A 21,036-nucleotide genomic window follows, 5' to 3' on the forward strand; every position below is an offset into this window, starting at 1 on the left:
TAGCTTCTACTCTCACAGCTCCCGTCTGCTTCACCCTCCCTCCGCTGGAGCACAAGGTGGGTGGGAGTTTAGTGTGTTGGCACTTTAAGAGGGTGCCTGAATTTTCAGCTGCCACTCCCTGGCAGACAGCATCCCACTGCTTTCCGCAGCCAGATGTTATGTGGGTACGTACTCTCCTCAGTTTTGGTGCTCTCTGCTGGGGGGCCCAACTTGGGGATTAGATCCAAGAGTTCTCATTGGCAACCCCCCATAACTGAGTTATCTCTCCGGACTTCACTTGCTGTCTATGGTCACCCCTCCATTCCTCCTACCAGTCTCTATGTGGTCTCCACTTTTGGTCCTCCAGTATCAGGGTTCTTTCCTACGAGTTTTCCGTTGATTATTCAGGATTTTTGTTGTATTTTAGTTGTAATACCAGTTTGTTATTGGAAGCATGTCTGTGTAGCATCCACTTGGTCTGCATCCATTTTTAATCTATCTCTATTCTTGAATTTTTAAGGACAGAATTAGTTTTTGGAGAATAGCACCCCATTCATTAGCTTGCACAGGCAGGTCAGATTAGAAAAATGCAACTTCTTAGTATTAATGATAATCCAAACCGTCAAGTCTTAAGCTATTTTTGGGGCACGTTTTTTTCTAAAAAAACTTTTTTTTAGAGTAGTTTTAAGTTTGAAATAAAAGTGAGAGGAAGGTACAGAGATTTCTCAGGTGCCCTCTGCCCCTATATACATGGTCTCCCCTTTTATCAACACCACTAACCAGATTGCTATATTTTATTTTATTTTATTTTAATTTATTATTATTATTTTTTAACCAACAATGACCCCACATTAATACACTATAATCACCCCAAAAGTTAATAGTTTAACTTAGGGTTAATTCTTGGTGTTACATAATTTGTGGGTTTGGACAAATGTATGATAACATATATGTCATCATTATAATACAGAGTATTTTCATTGCCCTAAAAATTCTCTGTGCTCTGCCTATTCATCTCCACCTGCCCCAGCCCCTTTGTTACTGTATCCATGGTTTTATCTTTTCCAGAAGGTCATATAGTTGAAGTTATATGGTATGTAGCCTTTTCAGATTTGCTTCTTTCAGTTAGTAATATGCATTTAACTTTCATCCATGTCTTTCTTGGCTTGAGAGCTCATTTCTTTTTAGTGCTGTATAGTATTCCATTATCTGGTTACACCATGGTTTTTTTTTTTCTTCCCATTTTTTTATTTATTTATTTATTTATTTATTTATTTATTTATTATTGATTTTTTTTGCCCCCCTCCCTCCCTCCCACACATCCCCTCCCTCCCCAGAGTTTTGTGTCCATTGGTTGTACTTATATGCATGTATAAAAGTCCTTCGGTTGATCTATTATCTCCCCCAGATCTTCCTCCCCTCCCTGCTGTAATTTGACAGTCTACTTGTTGATATACTGTCTCTATATCTATCTTTTGGTTCATCAGTTTATAATGCTCTTTATTATCCACAAATGAGTGAGGTCATGTGGTGTTTCTCTTTCATTGATTGGCTTATTTCACTCAGCATGATGTTCTCCAATTCCATCCAGGTTGCTGCAAATGATGAGAATTCCTTCTTTTTTATGGCAGCGTAGTATTCCATTGTGTAGATGTACCATAGTTTTTGGATCCAATCATCTGCTGACGGGCACCTAGGCTGTTTCCAAATTCTGGCTATTGTAGATTGTGCTGCTATGAACATAGGGGTGCATATATCCTTTCTGATTGGTGTTTCTAGTTTCTTGGGATATATTCCTAGAAGTGGGATTACTGGGTCAAATGGGAGTTCCATTTTCAGTTTTTTGAGGAAACTCCACACTTCTCCACAGTGGTTGCACCAGTCTGCATTCCCACCAGCAGTGCACGAGGGTTCCTTTTTCTCTGCAACCTCGCCAACACTTGTCGTTTGTTGATTTGTTGATGTTGGCCATTCTGACAGGTGTGAGATGGTACCGCATTGTTATTTTGACTTGCATCTCTCGGACAATTAGTGACTTTGAGCATGTTTTCATGTGCCTTTTGGCCTTCCTTCTGTCTTCTTTTGAAAATGTTCTATTTAGGTCCATTGCCCATTTTTTAATTGGATTATTCATCTTCCTTTTATTTAGTTGTATAAGCTGTTTGTAGATGTTGGAGATTAAACCTTTATCAGTGGTATCATTTGCAAATATGTTCTCCCACACTGTGGGCTTTCTTGTTGTTTTGTTGATGGTTTCTTTTGCTGTAAAAAAGCTTTTTATTTTGATGTAGTCCCATTTGTTTATTTTCTCTTTAGCTTCCATTGCCCTAGGGGCAGTATCAGTGAAGAAGTTCTTTTGGCATATGTCTGAGATTTTGCTGCCTGTGGATGCTTCTAGTATTTTTATGGTTCCCCGTCTGATGTTTAAGTCCTGTATCCATTTTGAGTTTATTTTTGTGAATGGTGTAAGTTGGTGATCTAGTTTCATTCTTTTGCATGTGTCTGTCCAATTTTCCCAACACCATTTATTGAAGAAACTGTCTTGACTCCATTGTATATTCGTGCCTCCTTTGTCAAATATTAATTGAGCATAGTGATTTGGGTTGATATCTGGGTTCTCGATTCGATTCCATTGATCTATATGTCTGTTCTTGTGCCAGTACCAGGCTGTTTTGAGAACAGTGGCTTTGTAGTTTGAAGTCTGGTATTGAGATCCCTCCTACTTTACTCTTCTTTCTCAGGATTGCTGTGGCTATTCGGGGTCTTTTATTGTTCCAAATGAACTTTTGGAGAGTTCTTTCTAGGTCAGTGAAATATGTCGTTGGTATTTTAATGGGGAGTGCATTGAACCTATAGATTGCTTTAGGAAGTATGGACATTTTGATTATGTTGATCCTACCAATCCATGAACATGGTATGTTCTTCCATCTCCTTACATCTTCCTCTATCTCTTTTTTCAGTGTCGTGTAGTTTTCCGCAAATAGGTCCTTTACTTCCTTAGTTAAATTTATTCCTAGGTATCTTAATTTTTTTGGTGCGATGGTAAATGGAATTGCTTTTTTAGTCTCTGTTTCTGCAGTTTCTCTGTTGGTATATAGAAAAGCCATGGATTTCTTGGCATTAATTTTGTATCCTGCTACATTGCCAAATTCATTTATTAAGTCAATTAGTTTTTTAATGGAGTCTTTTGGGTTTTTTATGTACAATATCATGTCATCTGCAAATAAGGATAACTTTACTTCTTCTTTTCCAATTTGGATGCCTTTTATTTCCTCCTCTTGTCTAATTGCAATGGCTAGTACTTCCAGTACTATGTCAAACAGGAGTGGCGAGAGTGGTTACACCATGTTTTATTTATCTATTCACCTACTGAAGGACATCTTGGTTTCACCCAAGTTTTGGAAATTATGAGTAAAGTTCCTATAAACACCAATTTGCAGATTTTTGTGTGGATATGAGTTTTCAGTTCCTTTTGGTAAATACAAGGAGCACAATCGCCCCACCCTGAGGTAGAAGTGTGTTTAGTTTTGGGAGAAACTGCTAAACTGTCTTTCCAGTGGCTGTATTATTTAGCAACAGTATATGAGACTTTCTGTTGCTTCACACCCTCCCAGTATTCAGTGTTCTAGGTTTTGGCCTTTCTTTCTTTCTTTCTTTCTTTCTTTCTTTCTTTCTTTCTTTCTTTCTTTCTTTCTTTCTTTAATTTTTAAATATATTTTTTATTAAGTTATTTTTGTACATATACCAATGGCCCCCCCCCCCGTACACACCCTCCCTCCCCAGAGTTTTGTGTCGATTGGTTGTACTTATATGCATGTATACAAGTCCTTCAGTTGATCTCTTATCTCCCCCAGATCTCTCCAGCCTCCCCGCTGTAATTTGACAGTCTGCTTGTTGCTTTACTGTCTCTATATCTTTTTTTTTTTTAATATATTTTATTGATTTTGTACAGAGAGGAAGGGAGAGAGATAGAGAGTTAGAAACATCGATGAGAGAGAGTCATCGATCAGCTGCCTCCTGCACACCCCCTACTGGGGATATGCCCGCAACCAAGGTACATGCCATTGACCGGAATCGAACCCGGGACCTTTCAGTCCCCAAGCCGACACTCTATCCATTGAGCCAAACCGGTTTCGGCTACTGTCTCTATATCTATCTCTTGGTTCTTCAATTTATAATGTTCTTTATCATCTGTAAATAAGGGCGGTCATGTGGTGTCTCTCATTGACTGGCTTGATTCACTCACCATGATGTTCTCCAATTCCATCCAGGTTGCTGCAAATGATGAGAATTTTTTCTTTTTTATGGCTGCATAATATTCCATTGTGTAAATGTACCATAGTTTTTAGATCCAATCATCTGCTGATGGGCACCTAGGCTGTTTCCAAATCCTAGCTATTGTAAATTGTGCTGCTATGAACATAGGGGTGCATATATTCTTTCTGGTTGATGTTTCTAGCTTCTTGGGATATATTCCTAGGAGTGGGATTACTGGGTCAAATGGGAGTTCCATTTTCAGTTTTTTGAGGAAGCTCCATACTGTTCTCCACAGTGGTTGCACCAGTCTACATTCCCACCAGCAATGCACGAGGATTCCTTTTTCTCCGCAACCTCGCCAACACTTGTCATTTGTTGATTTGTTGATGTTGGCCATTCTGACAGGTGTGAGATGGTACCGCATTGTTGTTTTGATTTGCATTTCTAGGATAATTAGTGACTTTGAGCATGTTTTCATGTGGGTTTTGGCCTTTCTTAATAGGTTTATAGTCCCATCTCATTATTTTAATTTGTATTTCCCTGATGATATGATGTGGAGAATCTTTTTATATGAGGACCTTAAGCTTTTAAATATATTTTCTTATTCTAGCTTTGGGATAACTTTTTTCCAAATCCTCACCTGAGGATATATTTATTGATTTCAGAGAAAGAGGAGGGAGGGGGGAGAAGAGAGAGAGAAATATTGGTCAGTTGCCCCGGTAGGTGCCCTGACAGGGATCTAATCTGCAGCCTTGGTATGTGCTCTGAGAGGGTATTAAAACTTCAGTCTTTGGTGTATGGGAAGACCCTCCAGTCAACTGAGTCACCTGGCCAGAGCCCTGGGCCAACTTTTATGAGATAGGCAAAATAGACATTTTTATTTCAGGTGTGCAGATAAGAAAAAAGACTTAGAAAGGTTTAATAACTGAACAAGATTTTATGAGAAAAGTAAGTAATAAAACTGTATTTAAATATTTTTCTGACTCTTGAGCCATGTAGAAATATTCTGTTAGATCAACTGTAATTGGAAAATAAATGAAAAAAAATTTCTGTTAGTATCATCAAACTGTCTTTACTGTTCTTCAGACTCATATGAGAGCATGTTATTTGTGTCACAATTTATAGAATAAAATACTTTTCTATACATTATTTTATTTCATAAGTACGATAGCTAAGCTTATGGGTAGGTAAAGTCCCAGGTCACATACATTATATATTTTGAGCCATAACATGAACCTAGTTTTCTGAACTTCAAATTTTCTGTGCTTTTCCATGTTTCTTAGTACTATTGTATAGTGTAAATGCTCTATTTTGGGAACCTTTTCTCAGAGTGATTATGTTAATTTAATGGAACAAGCAAATAGAACAAGAAGAATGAAATGCATTAAAGTTTCATGGGAGTACCATAGCTGCATATACACTGATTTCCCCCTTGGCTCCTGACCTCAAGGTAGACTAACACTCAAATGTGAATAAATGGAGCTAACACACCATAATGCCCAGAGCAGTAGTAATGGTTCATTTGCTACTTGGGAAAGGGAGGTTTTTGTGCATTTCAGAAGATCTATTTTCTGCCACAGCTGAGGAGATACTTGTATAGAGAGATAATCCTTTTAAGGCCAATTACTATATGACTTCAAAGTGGATTTCTTTGATAAGTAACGTTTTACTCTCTTGAAAGCATTAAAAAAAAAAATTCTCACTCAAGGATATATTTTATTGATTTTTTTTTTTTTTTGAAGAGAGAAAGTGAGAGAGAGAAAAACACTGATGGGAGAGAAAGAAACATCAATTGATTGCCTTCTATATGCACCCCAACTGGGAATCAAACCTATAATCTAGATATGTGCCCTGCCTGGGAATTGAGCCCGTAATCTTTTGGTGTATAGGACAACACTCCAACCAGCAGAGTCACCTGGCCAGGGCCTGAAAGCATTTTCTTTTAAATATATTTTTTTTAATTAAATTATTATCTGTGTACATATCTTTCCATTGCCCCCCCCCCATATATACCCTCCCTCCCCAGAGTTTTGTGTCGATTGGTTGTACTTATATGCATGTATACAAGTTCTTTGGTTGATCTCTTATCTCCCCCAGATCTCCCTACCCTCCTCGCTGTAATTTGACAGTCTGCTTGTTGCTTTACTGTCTATATCTATCTTTTGGTTCATCAGTTTATACTGTTCTTTATTATCCATAAATGAGTGAGGTCATGTGGTGTTTCTCTTTAATTGACTGGCTTATTTCACTCAGGATGATGTTCTCCAATTCCATCCAGGTTGCTGCAAATGATGAGAATCCGTTCTTTTTTATGGCAGCGTAGTATTCCATTGTGTAGATGTACCATAGTTTTTTTTTATATAATCATCTGCTGACAGGCACATAGGCTGTTTCCAAATCCTAGCTATTGTAGAGTGTGTTGCTATGAACATAGGGGTGCATATATCCTTTCTGATTGGTGTTTCTAGTTTCTTGGGATATAATCCTAGGATTGGGATTACTGGGTCAAATGGGAGTTCCATTTTCAGTTTTTTGAGGAAACTCTATAGTGTTCTCCACTGTGGTTGTACCAGTGTGCATTCCCACCAGCAGTGCATGAGGGTTCCTTTTTCTCTGCAACCTCGCCAACACTTGTCGTTTGTTGATGTTGGCCATTCTGGCAGGTCTGAGATGGTACCATATTTTTTTTTCTTTTATAAATCACTTGAATAGTTAGCTACCAGCCAGACAACTGTCAGTAAATAAATGACAAGAGTATGTCCTTTCTCCAGTAAAGCCCCTTTTGCTGACCTAATTGCAGTCGACAGTTTTCATCAGTGTTAACTCCCAATGAACAGAACAGTTTTTGAGCTTTATAATGATACCGATATTACTACCATTTTCATACTTGATTGATTCATTGATTTATTAATCAAATATTCATTTGGTACCTACTAGACTAGGTATTGTGCTGGGTGCTAGAAATGTCATTGTGAGCAAGACTGATCTCTTCTCAGAGCTAACAGTCCGAGAAAATAGATAATTAAGCAACTAATTACAGTAAAGGGTTAGAGTTATAAAGAGGGAGGCTGGAAAACTATGTGTAGGGAAATCTTCCAAGAGGAAATAAGGCTTAAGCTAAGGTCCAAGAATGTATAAAAAGAATTTCAGGGAGAGAGAACAACAGGGTGAAGACCATTAGGTGTGTGGGAATATTGCATGTGTAAGAGATCAGACTACAAGACTGGAGAATTGTGTAAATGATCCTGAAGAGGTAGGCGGTAGCAGCCAGTGTCTTGGAGGCTGCAGAAAGGATTTTAGACTTTATTCATTGAGGAGTTTTAAAAATAGAAATGACCTAATTTAAAAAGATCTTTTTGAATTGCAGTGTTTGATTTATTAAATTCACATAATGTTACCTAGAAAGCAGATATTAATTACATGACATTCACGTTATATAACATTAAAAGTTAAGGTGAACAAAATTAATTTAAAGGGAGACCAATTAGATGGATGTTACAAGATGGTGCTGGCTTGGTCTAGGGGACTAGCAGTGGAGATAAAGTGAAATTGATGATTAAGAAAGATATTTTGTAGGTAGAATTGGTAGGGCTCGCCCAGCTGGCATGGCTCAGTGGTTGAGCATGGACCTATGAGCTAGGAGGTGGCAGACCAATTCCAGGCAGGGCACAAGGTTGTAGGCTCAATCCCCAGTGGGGGGCATGTAGTAGGCAGCCAATCAGTGATTCTCATCATCAATGTTTCTATCTCTCCCTTCCATTAATTAAAAAAATAAATAAAAGGAACACTTTGTTATGTTGATAATAGACTACCTATAATGATAAAAACCTAAGTAACCATTGCAACTGAATGGACAACCGAACTGATGGGGTGACTAGGCTGGCAAGAGGGTTAGTGAGGGGCGTCCAAACGACTGAGCAGCAGGCTGCATGGGGCAACCAGGCCAGCAGTGGGGATAGTGAGGGGTGACCAAAGGACTGAGCAGCAGGCCGCGTGGGCAGTTGGGGTGACTACCGTGTTTCCCCAAAAATAAGACCTATTGCATGGAAAGATAAGGTATCTCCTGAAAATAAGACCTAGCGCAACTTTGGGAGAAAAAATTAATATAAGACACTGTCTTATTTTCGGGGAAACAGGTTAGGCTGGCAGAGGGGGGCAGTGAGGGGCGATCAGGCTGGTGGGGGGGGGGGAAGAAGGTGGAGGCAACCAGGCCATCGGGGGGAGGGGCAGTTAGGGGCAACAAGGCCGGCGGGGTAGGACAATTGAGGGTGACTAGGCTGTCAAGGGGGGTCAGTTGGGGGTGATCAGGCCAGCAGGGGTGACAGGGGCAATCAGGCAGGCAGATGAGCAGTTAGGAGCCAGTGGTCCCAGAGTGTGAGAGGGATGTCCCCAGGATCTGGCCTAAACCAGCAGTCGGACATCCTCCAAAGGGTCCCAGATTGGAGAGGGTGCAGGCTGGGCTAAGGAATACCCCTCTACCCCCCGTGCATAAATTTCATGCACTGAGCCTCTAGTAGAGATATAGGGTAGAAGCAGTAATGAGATACTAGTTGGGAGATGGTTGAGGGAAGGACCATGGTGGCTTAGATTGCATACCAAAAACTAACAGGGTTTTTTATAATTCATTTAGCAAAAAAATTTAACTGAGATTCTTTAGAGTTTTTATTATATTTACTGTGGCTATCATACATTTGCTATAGAAATTTTAATGTGCTTAATGCATTTTTGGGGTGTTATATAATATATAATATGTATATGCTGTTATTTTAATATCCCTCCCTCCCACCAAGTTCCAATTTCTAAAACATGACTAAATCTTAAGATTTTGTTTGAAAGAGTGTAAGCATATGTCTGTGGAGATAGTGGCAAATGGTTGTATTCTGGATGTATTTTAAAGTTAGAGCCATTTAAATTTCTGCCAAATGGTCTGTGAGGTTTATGAAAACAAACAAACAAACAAACAAATAAAAATAAAAAACAAAGGAGTCCAGACATCCAGAATTCTTGTCTGAACAACCAGAAGAATAGAATCACCATCATCTGAGATGGGGAAAGGCTATGGATGGAGTAAGTGTTGGTGGAAAGAATAAGTTCAGTTTGGGGCATGTTGGATTTGAAACCTTGAGTAGGGTTTTGGTTATAAGTGTCAGGAATTTGTGAGACTGGTCTAGGAAGAACTCTTACAGAATGTTGGTGCAGTTTGGGGGAGCGATTTCTGATACTTTATGACCCAGCATTTCCACATTTAGTGTACACTTCTAAGAAATCTTTTTTACAAAATACATGTGATAATAAATACAAGCATGTTTATAGGAGCATTATTTTGATGGAGAAGAAAAACATGGAAAGAAAATTAGTTTCTACTTACTGGAAAATAGGTAAATAAATATTAGTGTATGTACAGGTTGGATGACTGACTACTGAAAATTAATGAACTAACGTGAAATACAGTTGAACCTTGAACAACATGGTTTGAACTGCATGTGTCCATTTATATGTGGATTTTCTCCAATAAATGTACAGTTGGCCCCCTGTATCCCTAGGTTTTGCATCTGTAGATTCAACCAATTGCTATGGAAAATAGTATTTTTCCATCCATGGGGATCCATGGATGTAGAGGGCAGACTGTATGCATTGTTTTATGTCATTTTATACTAGAGGCCCGGTGCAGGAAATTTGGGGATGGCGGGTGTCCCTCAGCCCAGCCTGCACCCTCTTCAATCTGGGACCCCTCAAGGGATGTCCGACTGCCCGTTTAGGCCCAATCCCACTCTCACTCCCATGCCAGCCTGATTGCCCCCAACTTCTCTCCTCTGCCGGCCTGATCACCCTTAATTGCCCTCCCCTGCAGGGTTGATCACCCCCAACTGCTCTACCTTGTAGGCCTGGTCCCTTCCAATTGCTCTCCCCTGCTGGCCATCTTGTGGTGGCCATCTTGTGTTCACATGGGGGTAGGACATTTGATCATATGGGGGCAGCCATCTTGTGTGTTGGACTGATGGTCAATCTGTATATTACTCTTATTATATAGGATAGAGGCCTGGTGCATGGGTGGGGGCCAACTGGTTTGCTCTGAAGGGTGTCCTGGATCAGGGTGAGGTTCCCTTGGGGTGTGGGACGGCCTAGGCGAGGGGCCTGTGGTGGTTTGCAGGCCAGCCACACCCCCAGTGTCCCAAGCGGAGGCCCTGGTATCTGGAATTTATTTATCTTCTACAATTGAAACTTTGTAGCCTGGAGCGGAGCCAAGCCGCCTGCTCGCTCTGTGGTTGAATCCATTTCTGTTGAAATTTATGTATCTTCTATAATTGAATCTTTGTAGCCTTGAGTGGAGGCCTGGGCCGGCCTGCCAGGGTGTGTGGAAAGTTTGGCTTCCTCCATTACCAGGGAAACCCAAGCTATAGCCATCTTGGTTGGGTTTATTTGTATACTCCCTCTGATTGGCTGGTGGGCATGGCTAGTGAGTGTAACGGAGTGATGGTTAATTTGCATGTTACTCTTTTATTAGATTGGATAAGGGACTTTAGCATCTGTGGATTTTGGTAGCAGGGAAACTAATCTTCTGTGGAGACTGAGGGACAACTGTAATTTTTTGGGGGGGAGTCAGAAGTTATACAGATTTTTTTTTACTACGGTTGGTTCCCCTAATCTCCACTTTGTTCAGGGGTCAAGAGTATATCCACTTAGTGGAATCTCCTCAATTACGTATAATGTTGATATCAACAGATGAATACATATACTTTGAAACTGTGTATATATAATTTTGAAACTATAAGGAATATATATATATATGCAATAAAATAGAGTCACATATAGAAAAGATAAACAAAAATTAAGAATAGCTGTTAAGTGATGATTAGTGGGAGTTTAGACTTGATAGATTTGGAAAGCAAGTCATAGGGACCCCAACTGTTTTTGTAAGTATTTTTTCTCATGCCAGTGGTACATGTATCCATCTCTTTATTATTTTCTGTACATATTTATTTACCTAAAATATCTTCTAATTAAAAAATAAATCAGTTCATTCCTTTTATATACCTCACACATGAATTCATGACATGAATTCTTTACAGTTAATCAGCAGTCAATGGCTGGCTTAAGAAGTACCTGGAGCCGGGACTGGTTTAGCTCAATGGATAGAGCGTCGGCTTGGGGACTGAAGGGACCCGGGTTCGATTCCGGTCAAGGGCATGTACCTTGGTTGTGGGCATATCCCCAGTAGGGGGTGTGCAAGAGGCAACTGATCGATGACTCTCTCTCATCGATGTTTCTAACTCTCTATCTCTCTCCCTTCTTCTCTGTACAAAATCAATAAAATATATTTAAAAAAAAAAAAAAAAAAAAAAAAAAAAAGAAGTACCTGGAAATCTACACTGGCGAGATGGTTCCATCTAGTGGGGAAAATGTCACAAGTATTCTAAGAGATATTTTTGGAGGGAAGGAAGAATAAAGAAGTGATACTTAAAATTGCACTAAAATTTAAGAGATAAAGGAACAGGTTATTATTTAGAAATATATAGTCTTTGCTATTATTAAGATAATACTATAAATCTCCTAGGACATTTAGTATAGACCTGTAGGACCAAGATGGGTCCTTTTTTCTAACATGTTTGTATCTTGTTTTTCAGAAGGAGTTGAGCCTTCCCAGAAGAGGCAGCTTGTAAGTAGATGATTATTATCATTACTAGAGGTCCAGTGCATGAATTTGTGTACAGGTGGGGTCCGGCTGGCCTGTCCCAGTGGGGGCCCATTATGCTGGGCTGACAGGGGAGGGGCCACAGGCAGTTGCCTGGCTGGCCCTGCCCTTGATCAGGGTATTGGGGCTGATTAGAGGCGGGCCAGTCTGGGGGAGGGGCCACGGCAATTGGCCTGTCAGCCCTGCCCCTGATTGTGAGCCGGGTGGCTAGGAGCAGTGGCCATGGGCAGTTGGGGGCCTGGCCTGCCGGGGGTTGGGGTGTGGTGATTGGGCCATGATCAGACTGGTTTGGTGCCACAGTGTGTGTCATAGCCACTGGTTGTTCTGGTCATTCCGCTGTTCCAATCTCTGGGCATACACAAACACACACACACACACACACACACACACACACACACACGCTTGAGGCCAGTGCATGACATTTGTGCATGAGTATGAAATTTGTGCATAGGTAGGGTCCTTAGTGGCTGTTGGCTGGGGTGCCTCCCTTCCTCAGGCTGCCCACCACTGCTGTCCTTGCCTCCTGGTCGAATTCCTGGTTGAACTCTGGTCAAGGGGACAATTTGCATATTAGGCTTTTATTATTTAGGACTAGAGACCCAGTGCATGGGATTCACGCACTGGCACAGTGTGTGGCCTGCGGGGATTGGCCCACTGTGGGAGTGCCGCTCATCCTGGTCTGCTGAGTGGCTGTGGATCCACCCTCTGAGCAGCTGGTCCCTGATCTGGCATCTTCTGTGTAGTCGGATCACTCGCCTCTCCAGGGAACCCGGTCGGGGCGCGCCCAGGGACAATAGCACTGAGAGGCAGTGGAGTAGGCCTCAGTCCTGTGGTGGCACGAACCCACCTCCCAGCCTTTGGGGTCAGATCTGTGAGTCTGGAAGCAGCTCTGAGCAGCCTGCGGGTGTCCGGAGGAGGTGGCAGGGAGTGAGAAGGTGATGATCACAGCCAGCGTTCCTGCCTGTCAGCCCGGGGTTTACAGCAGGAGCAGTGCTCATCCTGGTCAGCTGAGCGACGCTCCTACTGTGGTAGTACACTGCCCACCAGGGGACAGCTCCTGCGTTGAGCGTCTGCCCTCTGGTAGTTAGTATGTGTCATAACGACTGGTCGATCGGTCGTTCTGGTCACTCCACCGTTTGGTCTCTGGGCTTTTATTATATAGGATAGTTGTGATTATGATTATAATCTCCTGCTTAACAATCCCTCCTGGGGACTGTTCTTAGTATTATCTAGAGCAGTGTTTTCCAAAAGTCTCTCATGATGAGAATCACCTGATGGAGTTGTTAAAATACAGATTCCTGAATCCCAACTAAGAAGTGCTAAACTAGAATTTTTGGGAACATATAGGTAAAATTGTATACTTAACAAGTGATTCTCATCATGAGAGAAGTTTGGGAAACACTGATCTAGAGGAATCCAATTCACGAGTGTGCTTTTCCTGTCCTGGCCATGGAAGCCGGTGGGTTATCCTTCCCCACAACTAGTTTAAGAAGCATTGATGGTGAGTGAGTGAGTGAATCTAGATTAAAAGAAAGAGATGAAAAAAAATAAAATGGAAAAATTAAAAATAAAAGATCTAAGGACTCTATTGGGGGCACTTCAATATTTGTTGTTTAGAATATAAGGAGAATTCTTTAATAGAGACTGACAAGGAGCAGCCAGTGAAGTTAGAGGAAAACCAGAACAGAATGGTGTTTCCAAACCCACAAGAAGGTGTGTCAAATATTGCTGACAGATTATCTAATGTGAACAACTAAAAAATTGGCCTTAGGATTTAGTAATAAGGAAGTCCCTATTGGTGACTTTGGTAAGCCACATTGTTGAGAGGAGGGCCCAAAGCTTGATTCAAATGAACTCAGAGAATGGGAGACAATATTTCGTACATAATATTTGCATTAAAAATGTTTAACTTCAGTATAATATATGAAGAAGTAATCAGAAAAGTCCAAATTGAGGAGGCAGTCTGTGGAACTACTGGCCTGGACTCTTTAAAAAAAAAAAATGTTGAAGTTATGAAAGATTAAAAAAAAAAATTAAGTATGGGTTCTAGATTATTGGAGACAAAGGAGACCTGTAAGCAAATGTACTACTTGATTCTTGTTTGGATCCTGGATTTAAAAAAAAATAGTTGAAGGGCATTATTGGACAATTGAGAAAATTTGATTGTAAATTTTTATTAGGTAACTAGAGCCAGGTGCATGAATTTGTTTAGGTGTGGGGCTCCTTGGCTTGGCAGGTGATTGGGACTGTCTTGTCCAGTCCCAATCAGTGCTGATCAGGGCTGGCTGGTGGGGAGGAGGGACCACGGGAGGTTGGCCAGCCACAGGAGGTTGGCTGTGGGAGTGCACTGACCACCGAGGGCAGCTTCTGCATTGAGCATCTTCCCCCTGGTGGTCAGTTTGCATCATAGCATCTGGTTGTTCAGTTGACTGCTTATAATGGTCACTTAGGCTTCCATATATATATATTATATATATATATAAAGGTTATAGAGTTGAATCCCCCTTTTAAAAATATAAAAGGACATATTGCATCATTTTTGTATTTCAGATAAATTATTCAGTAAAAAAGGAATAGCTGATGCAGGAGAGGAGATAACAATTGCTGGAATTTTTTTTTTTTCAATGTTCTTGAATAGGCAAAAATTGAGGACATGTAGAGTTAGTTACCTTAGGGACACTGACAGTTTGTGTACAGTAGCCTCAGTTGAATCAGTTTATCTGTAAAAGATTACACACATAAAGAGTATGTTATAGTGCCTGCAATTAAGCACATAGCTGTTGTTAATATTTTAGAATTTAGCCCCATGCCTGTTATTAGTAAACTTTAAAAAAATGTAGTCATTACTTGTTTTTATTATTAGCAGGCCATAATTACCTGTTTGAAGTTGTAAATTTTATTTATTTATTTTTAAGAAATATATTTTATTGATTTTGTACAGAGAGGAAGGGAGAGGAAGTCATCGATCAGCTGTCTCTTGCACATCCCCCACTGGGGATGTGCCCGCAACCAAGGTACATGCCCTTGACCGGAATCGAACCCGGGACCCTTCAGTCCCCAAGCCGACGCTCTATCCATTGAGCCAAACCGGTCCCGGCTGAAGTTGTAAATTTTAAAGAAAAACAAATCAGTAAGACCCTAAACCAAGTTAAATGAACAATAGTGTGCCTTAGAAAAGCTACAAATATTTATGGTTGGTTTTGATCAGATTAGGGAAAAGATCAACTAAATTTCAACATGAGGAATGAGAACATCCAGGCTGCAATGATAAGGGCTTTCTTGGGGCAAGTTGGTTATTAAAGTTTCTTTGGCTTGTTTTATACCATTTATTTTAAATGTAGCTTCCTGAAATTAAGCCATCTTCATTTTTAGAAAGCTATACCATATTTAAACCCATATGGATATTTTTTAATGCATTAAAAAAATCTTCAAATATTAAAAAAAAAAATCTTAAAAAATATTAGAATATCAGCCGAAACCGGTTTGGCTCAGTGGTAGAGCGTCGGTCTGCGGACTGGAAGGTCCCAGGTTCGATTCCGGTCAAGGGCATGTACATCAGTTGCGGGCACATCCCCAGTAGGGGATGTGCAAGAGGCAGCTGGTCGATGTTTCTCTCTCATCGACGTTTCTAGCTCTCTATCTCTTTCCCTTCCTCTCTGTAAGAAATCAATAAAATATATTTTTTAAAATATTAGAATATCAGACTTAGAAGAGCTGATAATCTTGTTGAAACTATAGAACTACTGGCCTGGATTCTGAAAAATAATGGAAAGAAAATAAAGTAGTAAATCTGTTTGTATTTGTTTACCCAAGATATAGGAAGATTGTATTTTCTTTTTTCAATTGAAACAGCTTGGCTTTGCTTGTCCAGTTCTGTGGAAGGGCCTCCTCTTGGAAATTCCTTTCAAATAGGATGTTTGTTTGTGAATTTCAGCATGAATACCTAGGCCTAACACACTTAGGAGCTCAGTGTAAATAGTGTTTATGTTTCTAGTTAGCCAGAAAGTTATAGTTTCCTAACCAACTTAAGATGGTTGTCCTCATATTTCTTGAAATGTCTTTGCTTTATTTCTTTGAGGCTGTGAGCATCAGTGGGGAGTTAAGAATGGACCTGCACACGCACACATGCACAGGCTTGCATATTGCTGTTGGTGGCCTTTATTTTTAGAGTCCTGAGGATAGTTATCCTTTTGCATTGTAGACTTACTAATTTGGTCAGTGGATTTGGACATCAGATATTAAATGAAAGTAAGTGCCAGGTGTCTGCAATGTTAGGCAGTGGACAGGGAGGAGTTTCTGGGGCTTGAGGATGTGATGTGTCAAACTTTGTTCCTATGAAACTGACATATGAAACAGTGTCATGTACTTTCCCACTCTGATGTAATTTGATGGTGTTTGCCTGGATAAATGCTTCTGGGGAGTGTGCTAAAAAGAGATACCACCTGCTGCACATAGTAAACCCTTTGTGTGGTAAAAGTGGTGCCTGTCTAATACAGTGCTTTAGTTTCTCTGTGGACTTTGAAAATCAGGAAGTTTTGATATCTTTAAGAACTGTGAAGACCGGAATGATAGCATTATGTTATATTTAATAGTCTTCTAAAAATTGGGCTTATATAGAAAATTATTTTCCATAGGTTCTCCAGTGGGAAGGCAGGAATTGGCAGGCGTTGGCAGGGGTAGAGCAATTGTATTCACAAATTTTGTAACAGGAACCATTTTGTTGTTAAAAATAAAAAGTATGTGGTTTATGAGTGAGCCATAAGTATGTGGACACAGGATCTGAAGATTGAAAAATCTATCAGAGCCTGTTTTGTCACTATTGTGTTGAGAATAGCTACTGTTATGCCAGTCACCCTCACATTTATATGTCTGGATCTCACAACTCCCAATTCATTATAATCTGCTTGGATATCTCAGAAACATCTCACCTTGAGCATTTGTAGTATAAAACTGAAGCCATTGTCTTTCACAAAAACTATTCCTCTTTTATTCTTTAGCTTATTATTAAGATAGAATACAGTTATTCCTGTTACTTTCCTCTTCACACCCTCTTCAACTCCTTTCTGTTACACCTCTCAAATTTCAATTTCCTCTGCTTTTTTCTGCTACCACTGGTATGTTCAGAGAGTCCAAGCCATAGTGATCTCTTGCCTCTGCTACTACTATAACTTCTAACTGGTCTTTCTTTGTCTGGCATTGCTTCCCCCCAGTTGACCCATCCATCATATAATAGTCAGAAAAGGTTTTTTTAAGGGCATATTTGATGATTAGCTTTCATTTCAACTTATTTAGTGAATAGTTTATTACTTGTTACATTACACTTGAAAGTCATGACATGGCCCCATAAAACTATCTGATTCTTGTTTTTGTCTATATATTTGCACAGTATGTTCCTTGTACTGAGATGTTTTCCCTCCTTTTATACCTGTCTAGGTCCTACTTATCCATCAAGCCTCAGCTTACGTCTTACTTCCTTATGAAAGGATTTTCTGACTTCACCCATGCCTTGCTGTCCCTAGCCTAAGCTGTGTTTCCCAGAATGTGCCTTCATTAAACCTTGTAGTTTTCCTTCATAACTCTTATAGAATTGTAAATAAAGAATTATTTGTCTGTCTTCTCCCATTGGATGGTGTATCAGTCTGCTTGAGCTGCCATAGAAGATGCCAGATGTAGGGTGGTTTAAACAACAGAAATTTATTTTCTCATAGTTCTGGAGGCCAGGTGTTCAAGACAAGATGCCAGGATGATCAGTTCCTAAGAATGGATTTTCTTCCTATCTTGCAAATGGTAACCTTCTTACTGTTTGCTCACTTGTTCTTTTTTTTTTTTGGTGGGGATGGGGAGTGAGAGAGGGAGAGGGAGAGGGAAATAAAAATACCTTCTTTTTACAAGGCCACCAGTCCTATCAGATTAGGACCCCACTCTTATTTCCTCATTTAACCTTAATTACCTCCTAAATACCCTGTCTCCAAATACAGTCACAGTTTGATGCAAAAAAGACTTTCTTTCATGACATAGAAGCAACATTTTATTGATGACTTTTCGGTTTTCCATTTGTCTTGCGTTCAGTTGATGTGGCACCGATTTTCCTTCCTTTAAAATCTTTCCCATGGCTTGTAAATGATCGGAAATTGTTTGCTGAGCATCATTTAATCTTCCTGCAAGTTGTTTTTGAGTTTGACACGCATCTTTATCCAGTAATGCTTGTAATTGTTGGTCTTCAAACTTTTTTGGTTGACCTGGACGTTCTTTATTTTTCACATCGAAATCATCACTTTTAAAGTGTTTAAACTAGTGTTCACAAGTATCTTGAGATGGAACATGTTCACCATAAACTTCCTGAATTATTCAGCTGTTCTGTTTTTGGCACGAAGTTTGACATTTTTAAGTGTAAAAATATCTGTGATATTAACAACTTCAGCAAATTTGACATGAAGTTTTGAAGCTTGTCAACACAACAAAATAGCATACATATCAAATCACATATATATCAACATATGTGTAACTCCATCTATTGGAAAAAATCCACATTATTGCAGGTACACATAGTATGTATAGCCTTTTTATGGACATATGTTTTCATTTCCCTTGGGAGTGTTCAGACCATAAAAACAGCATCTCAGTCATGCTATCACCAATGGGAGTAAATTTATCAGATGTAAACAAAACAAAACCAAATTATCTAGAGGACAATTAAAGTTAGGAAAATTAGAGCGTGAGTAAATTTCAGATTCACTTCTGGAGCCAACTCTAAATCCCCACTTCAGATTTACTTTGGGAAGCCTTGGCAGTCCACATGAGATACACTTCCCTCTGTGGCTCTGTGAGGTGAATCTACTGGGCATTCTGATGGAGAACTTCCAACACTGTTTAACAGGCAATTTTCAAAAAATGATAAAATCATAGCTCTCATCCAGATATAAATGGAAAACATTTAAAGATGAACAAAAACCTCATCGTTAATAAGGGAACCAGACAGATATTATAACCAGTCATCTTTTTTTTTTCCTGTTATCAATTTTTATTTTATTGAAAGTTGGCAAATGGCAATTGAATTAATACTTTAACGATCTAAATATTCCTCTGAGCAACAAGGCAAATAATTCCCAAGGTACTCAAATGTCTATTTTTTCAGCTTAATTTCAGCAAAATCACTATGTTGTAATAAAGATATCTTATAAATTATTATTTATATTAACTGTTTTATATTATATATTGAAATGATATTTTGAACATACTAGCTTACATAAAATATTTTGAAATGTAAAAAATTGTGTTGTTTTTATAATAATGACAAATTAAACTTTCTTGAATCGTTTGTTCTTACATTTTAAAAAATTAAGTTTTGCTTAAAGTATATTTGTTCTGCTGCAGCAATAGAAATCAGAATTGGTTAAAAAAAATCTTAAAGCAATATATAGATTTAAAAATGAACCATGAATCTCTCATATCATCCCAGCTAGTGTGGCTCAGTGGTTGAGTATTGACCCATGAACCGTTCGGTAGATTTGCGAATTAGCCTTTTATTATATAGGATTGCTATCTGCAATATCTAGGGCCATATAACAGTTTTTTCATATCTTTAATATTTTCAGTGCTGGGATGTTTTCAAGAAAACCAAACATACTAGCTGAAACCGGTTCGGCTCAGTAGATGGAGCATCGGCCTGCGGACTGAGTGGTCCTGGGTTCGATTCTGGTCAAGGGCATATACCTTGGTTGCAGGCACATCCCCATGGGGGGCATGCAGGAGGTGGCTGATCGATGACTCTATCTCCCTTCCTCTTTGTAAAAAATCAATAAAATCTATATAAAAAGAAAAAAAAGATTTAATAAAAAGAAAGAAAGAAAGAAAGAAAGAAAGAAAGAAAGAAAGAAAGAAAGAAAGAAAGAACCAAACATAGCAGTAAACTAAACCTTGATCTGTAATGGTCCTAAAATAGTTTATAGAAATCAGTTTGGGATTATCTGTTGGTGAATCTTCTTCATAGTCATGCATGATAAACATACTCTAATGTGGTCCCCATATAGTTTTCTCTTCCAGCTCATACTTTTGTGTAGTCCTGGTACCCTTGAGTGTGGGCAGTACCTATGACTTGTTTCTAACCAATAGAACATAGTAAAGATGATGGGATATCATTCCTGTGATTGTGATATGTTATATAAGACTTTATCTATTTAAGTAGACTCACCATAGAGACTGTACCAGCTTGACAAAGTATCCAGCCATGTTGGAAAAGGCTATGTAGCAAGGAAGTACAATAGCTTCTAGGAGCTGAAGGTGCCTTCTAATCCATATCCAGCAAACCTGTAAGGATACTCAGAAGAGTTTTTCTCCAGCACCTTCAGACATAGCTCAGACTAGAGGACATCTTCCTGAATATTTGTGACCAGTAAGAACCTTTCACTCTGTGGAGCTGTCCTAGTTACTGGGATACCACCTCATGTTGTTAAAGTACCAGCGTCACAACCTTGCTCAGAGTCTAAGTTGAATCTCAGATTCTACCGCAGAGGCCTCAGAGAGATCAGAGTTTGAGAACAAGCATTTCACCCTAGAGGGGATCTAGACCACTCCGTGAGGCAAGGTTAGCAGGGTGATGCTGAACCCCAAAGAATTGTGAGACACCCTGACAATCATCAACTCTTCATTGGTAATCTAATCTGCCTCATGAGATTGACAAATCAGAGCTTAAAGATGTCTTCCTTCCTTCCTTCCTTCCTTCCTTCCTTCCTTCCTTCCTTCCTTCCTTCCTTCCTCCCTCCCTCCCTCCCTCCCTCCCTCCCTCCCTCCCTCCCTCCCTCCCTCCCTCCCTCCCTCCCTCCCTTTCTACCTCCCTCCTTTCCTTCCTCCTCTCTCTCCCTTCCCCTCTCCTCTTCCTCCTTTCTTTCCTTTCCTTTTCCTTTCTTTCCTTTTCTTTTTCTTCTTTCTTTCTTTCTTTCTTTCTTTCTTTCTTTCTTTCTTTCTTTCTACAGTTCTTTTTTTAAATTTAAAAATTGTTATTTCTAGATACATCTAAGCATATATTTTATTTAAAACAAATGATAAATTTTAGTAATTGTTCAATTACCAGAACATAATACTGGTCTTTGGCCTTACATATATTATGT

The 21,036-nt window shown here is 39.6% G+C and overlaps 1 protein-coding gene across 9 annotated transcripts in view; it reads left to right on the forward strand.

The window, feature by feature from the left end:
• The window catches only part of MAST2 (microtubule associated serine/threonine kinase 2), a 153,191-nt gene that overhangs the window by 61,340 nt on the left and 70,815 nt on the right, over nucleotides 1–21,036 (forward strand). For 6 of the 9 annotated variants that reach the window (XM_036444123.2, XM_036444126.2, XM_036444127.2 and 3 more), the window contains exon 4: nucleotides 11,862–11,893. In XM_036444123.2, the coding sequence (XP_036300016.1) occupies nucleotides 11,862–11,893 (32 nt within the window). Of the gene's footprint in view, nucleotides 1–7,748; nucleotides 7,753–11,861; nucleotides 11,894–21,036 lie in introns of those variants that run through there. The other 3 variants (XM_036444124.2, XM_036444129.2, XM_036444135.1) reach the window with 2 other exon arrangements.

The sequence above is a fragment of the Pipistrellus kuhlii genome, unplaced genomic scaffold (genome assembly GCF_014108245.1).
Source record: "Pipistrellus kuhlii isolate mPipKuh1 unplaced genomic scaffold, mPipKuh1.p scaffold_m20_p_2, whole genome shotgun sequence".
Lineage (NCBI taxonomy): Eukaryota > Metazoa > Chordata > Mammalia > Chiroptera > Vespertilionidae > Pipistrellus > Pipistrellus kuhlii.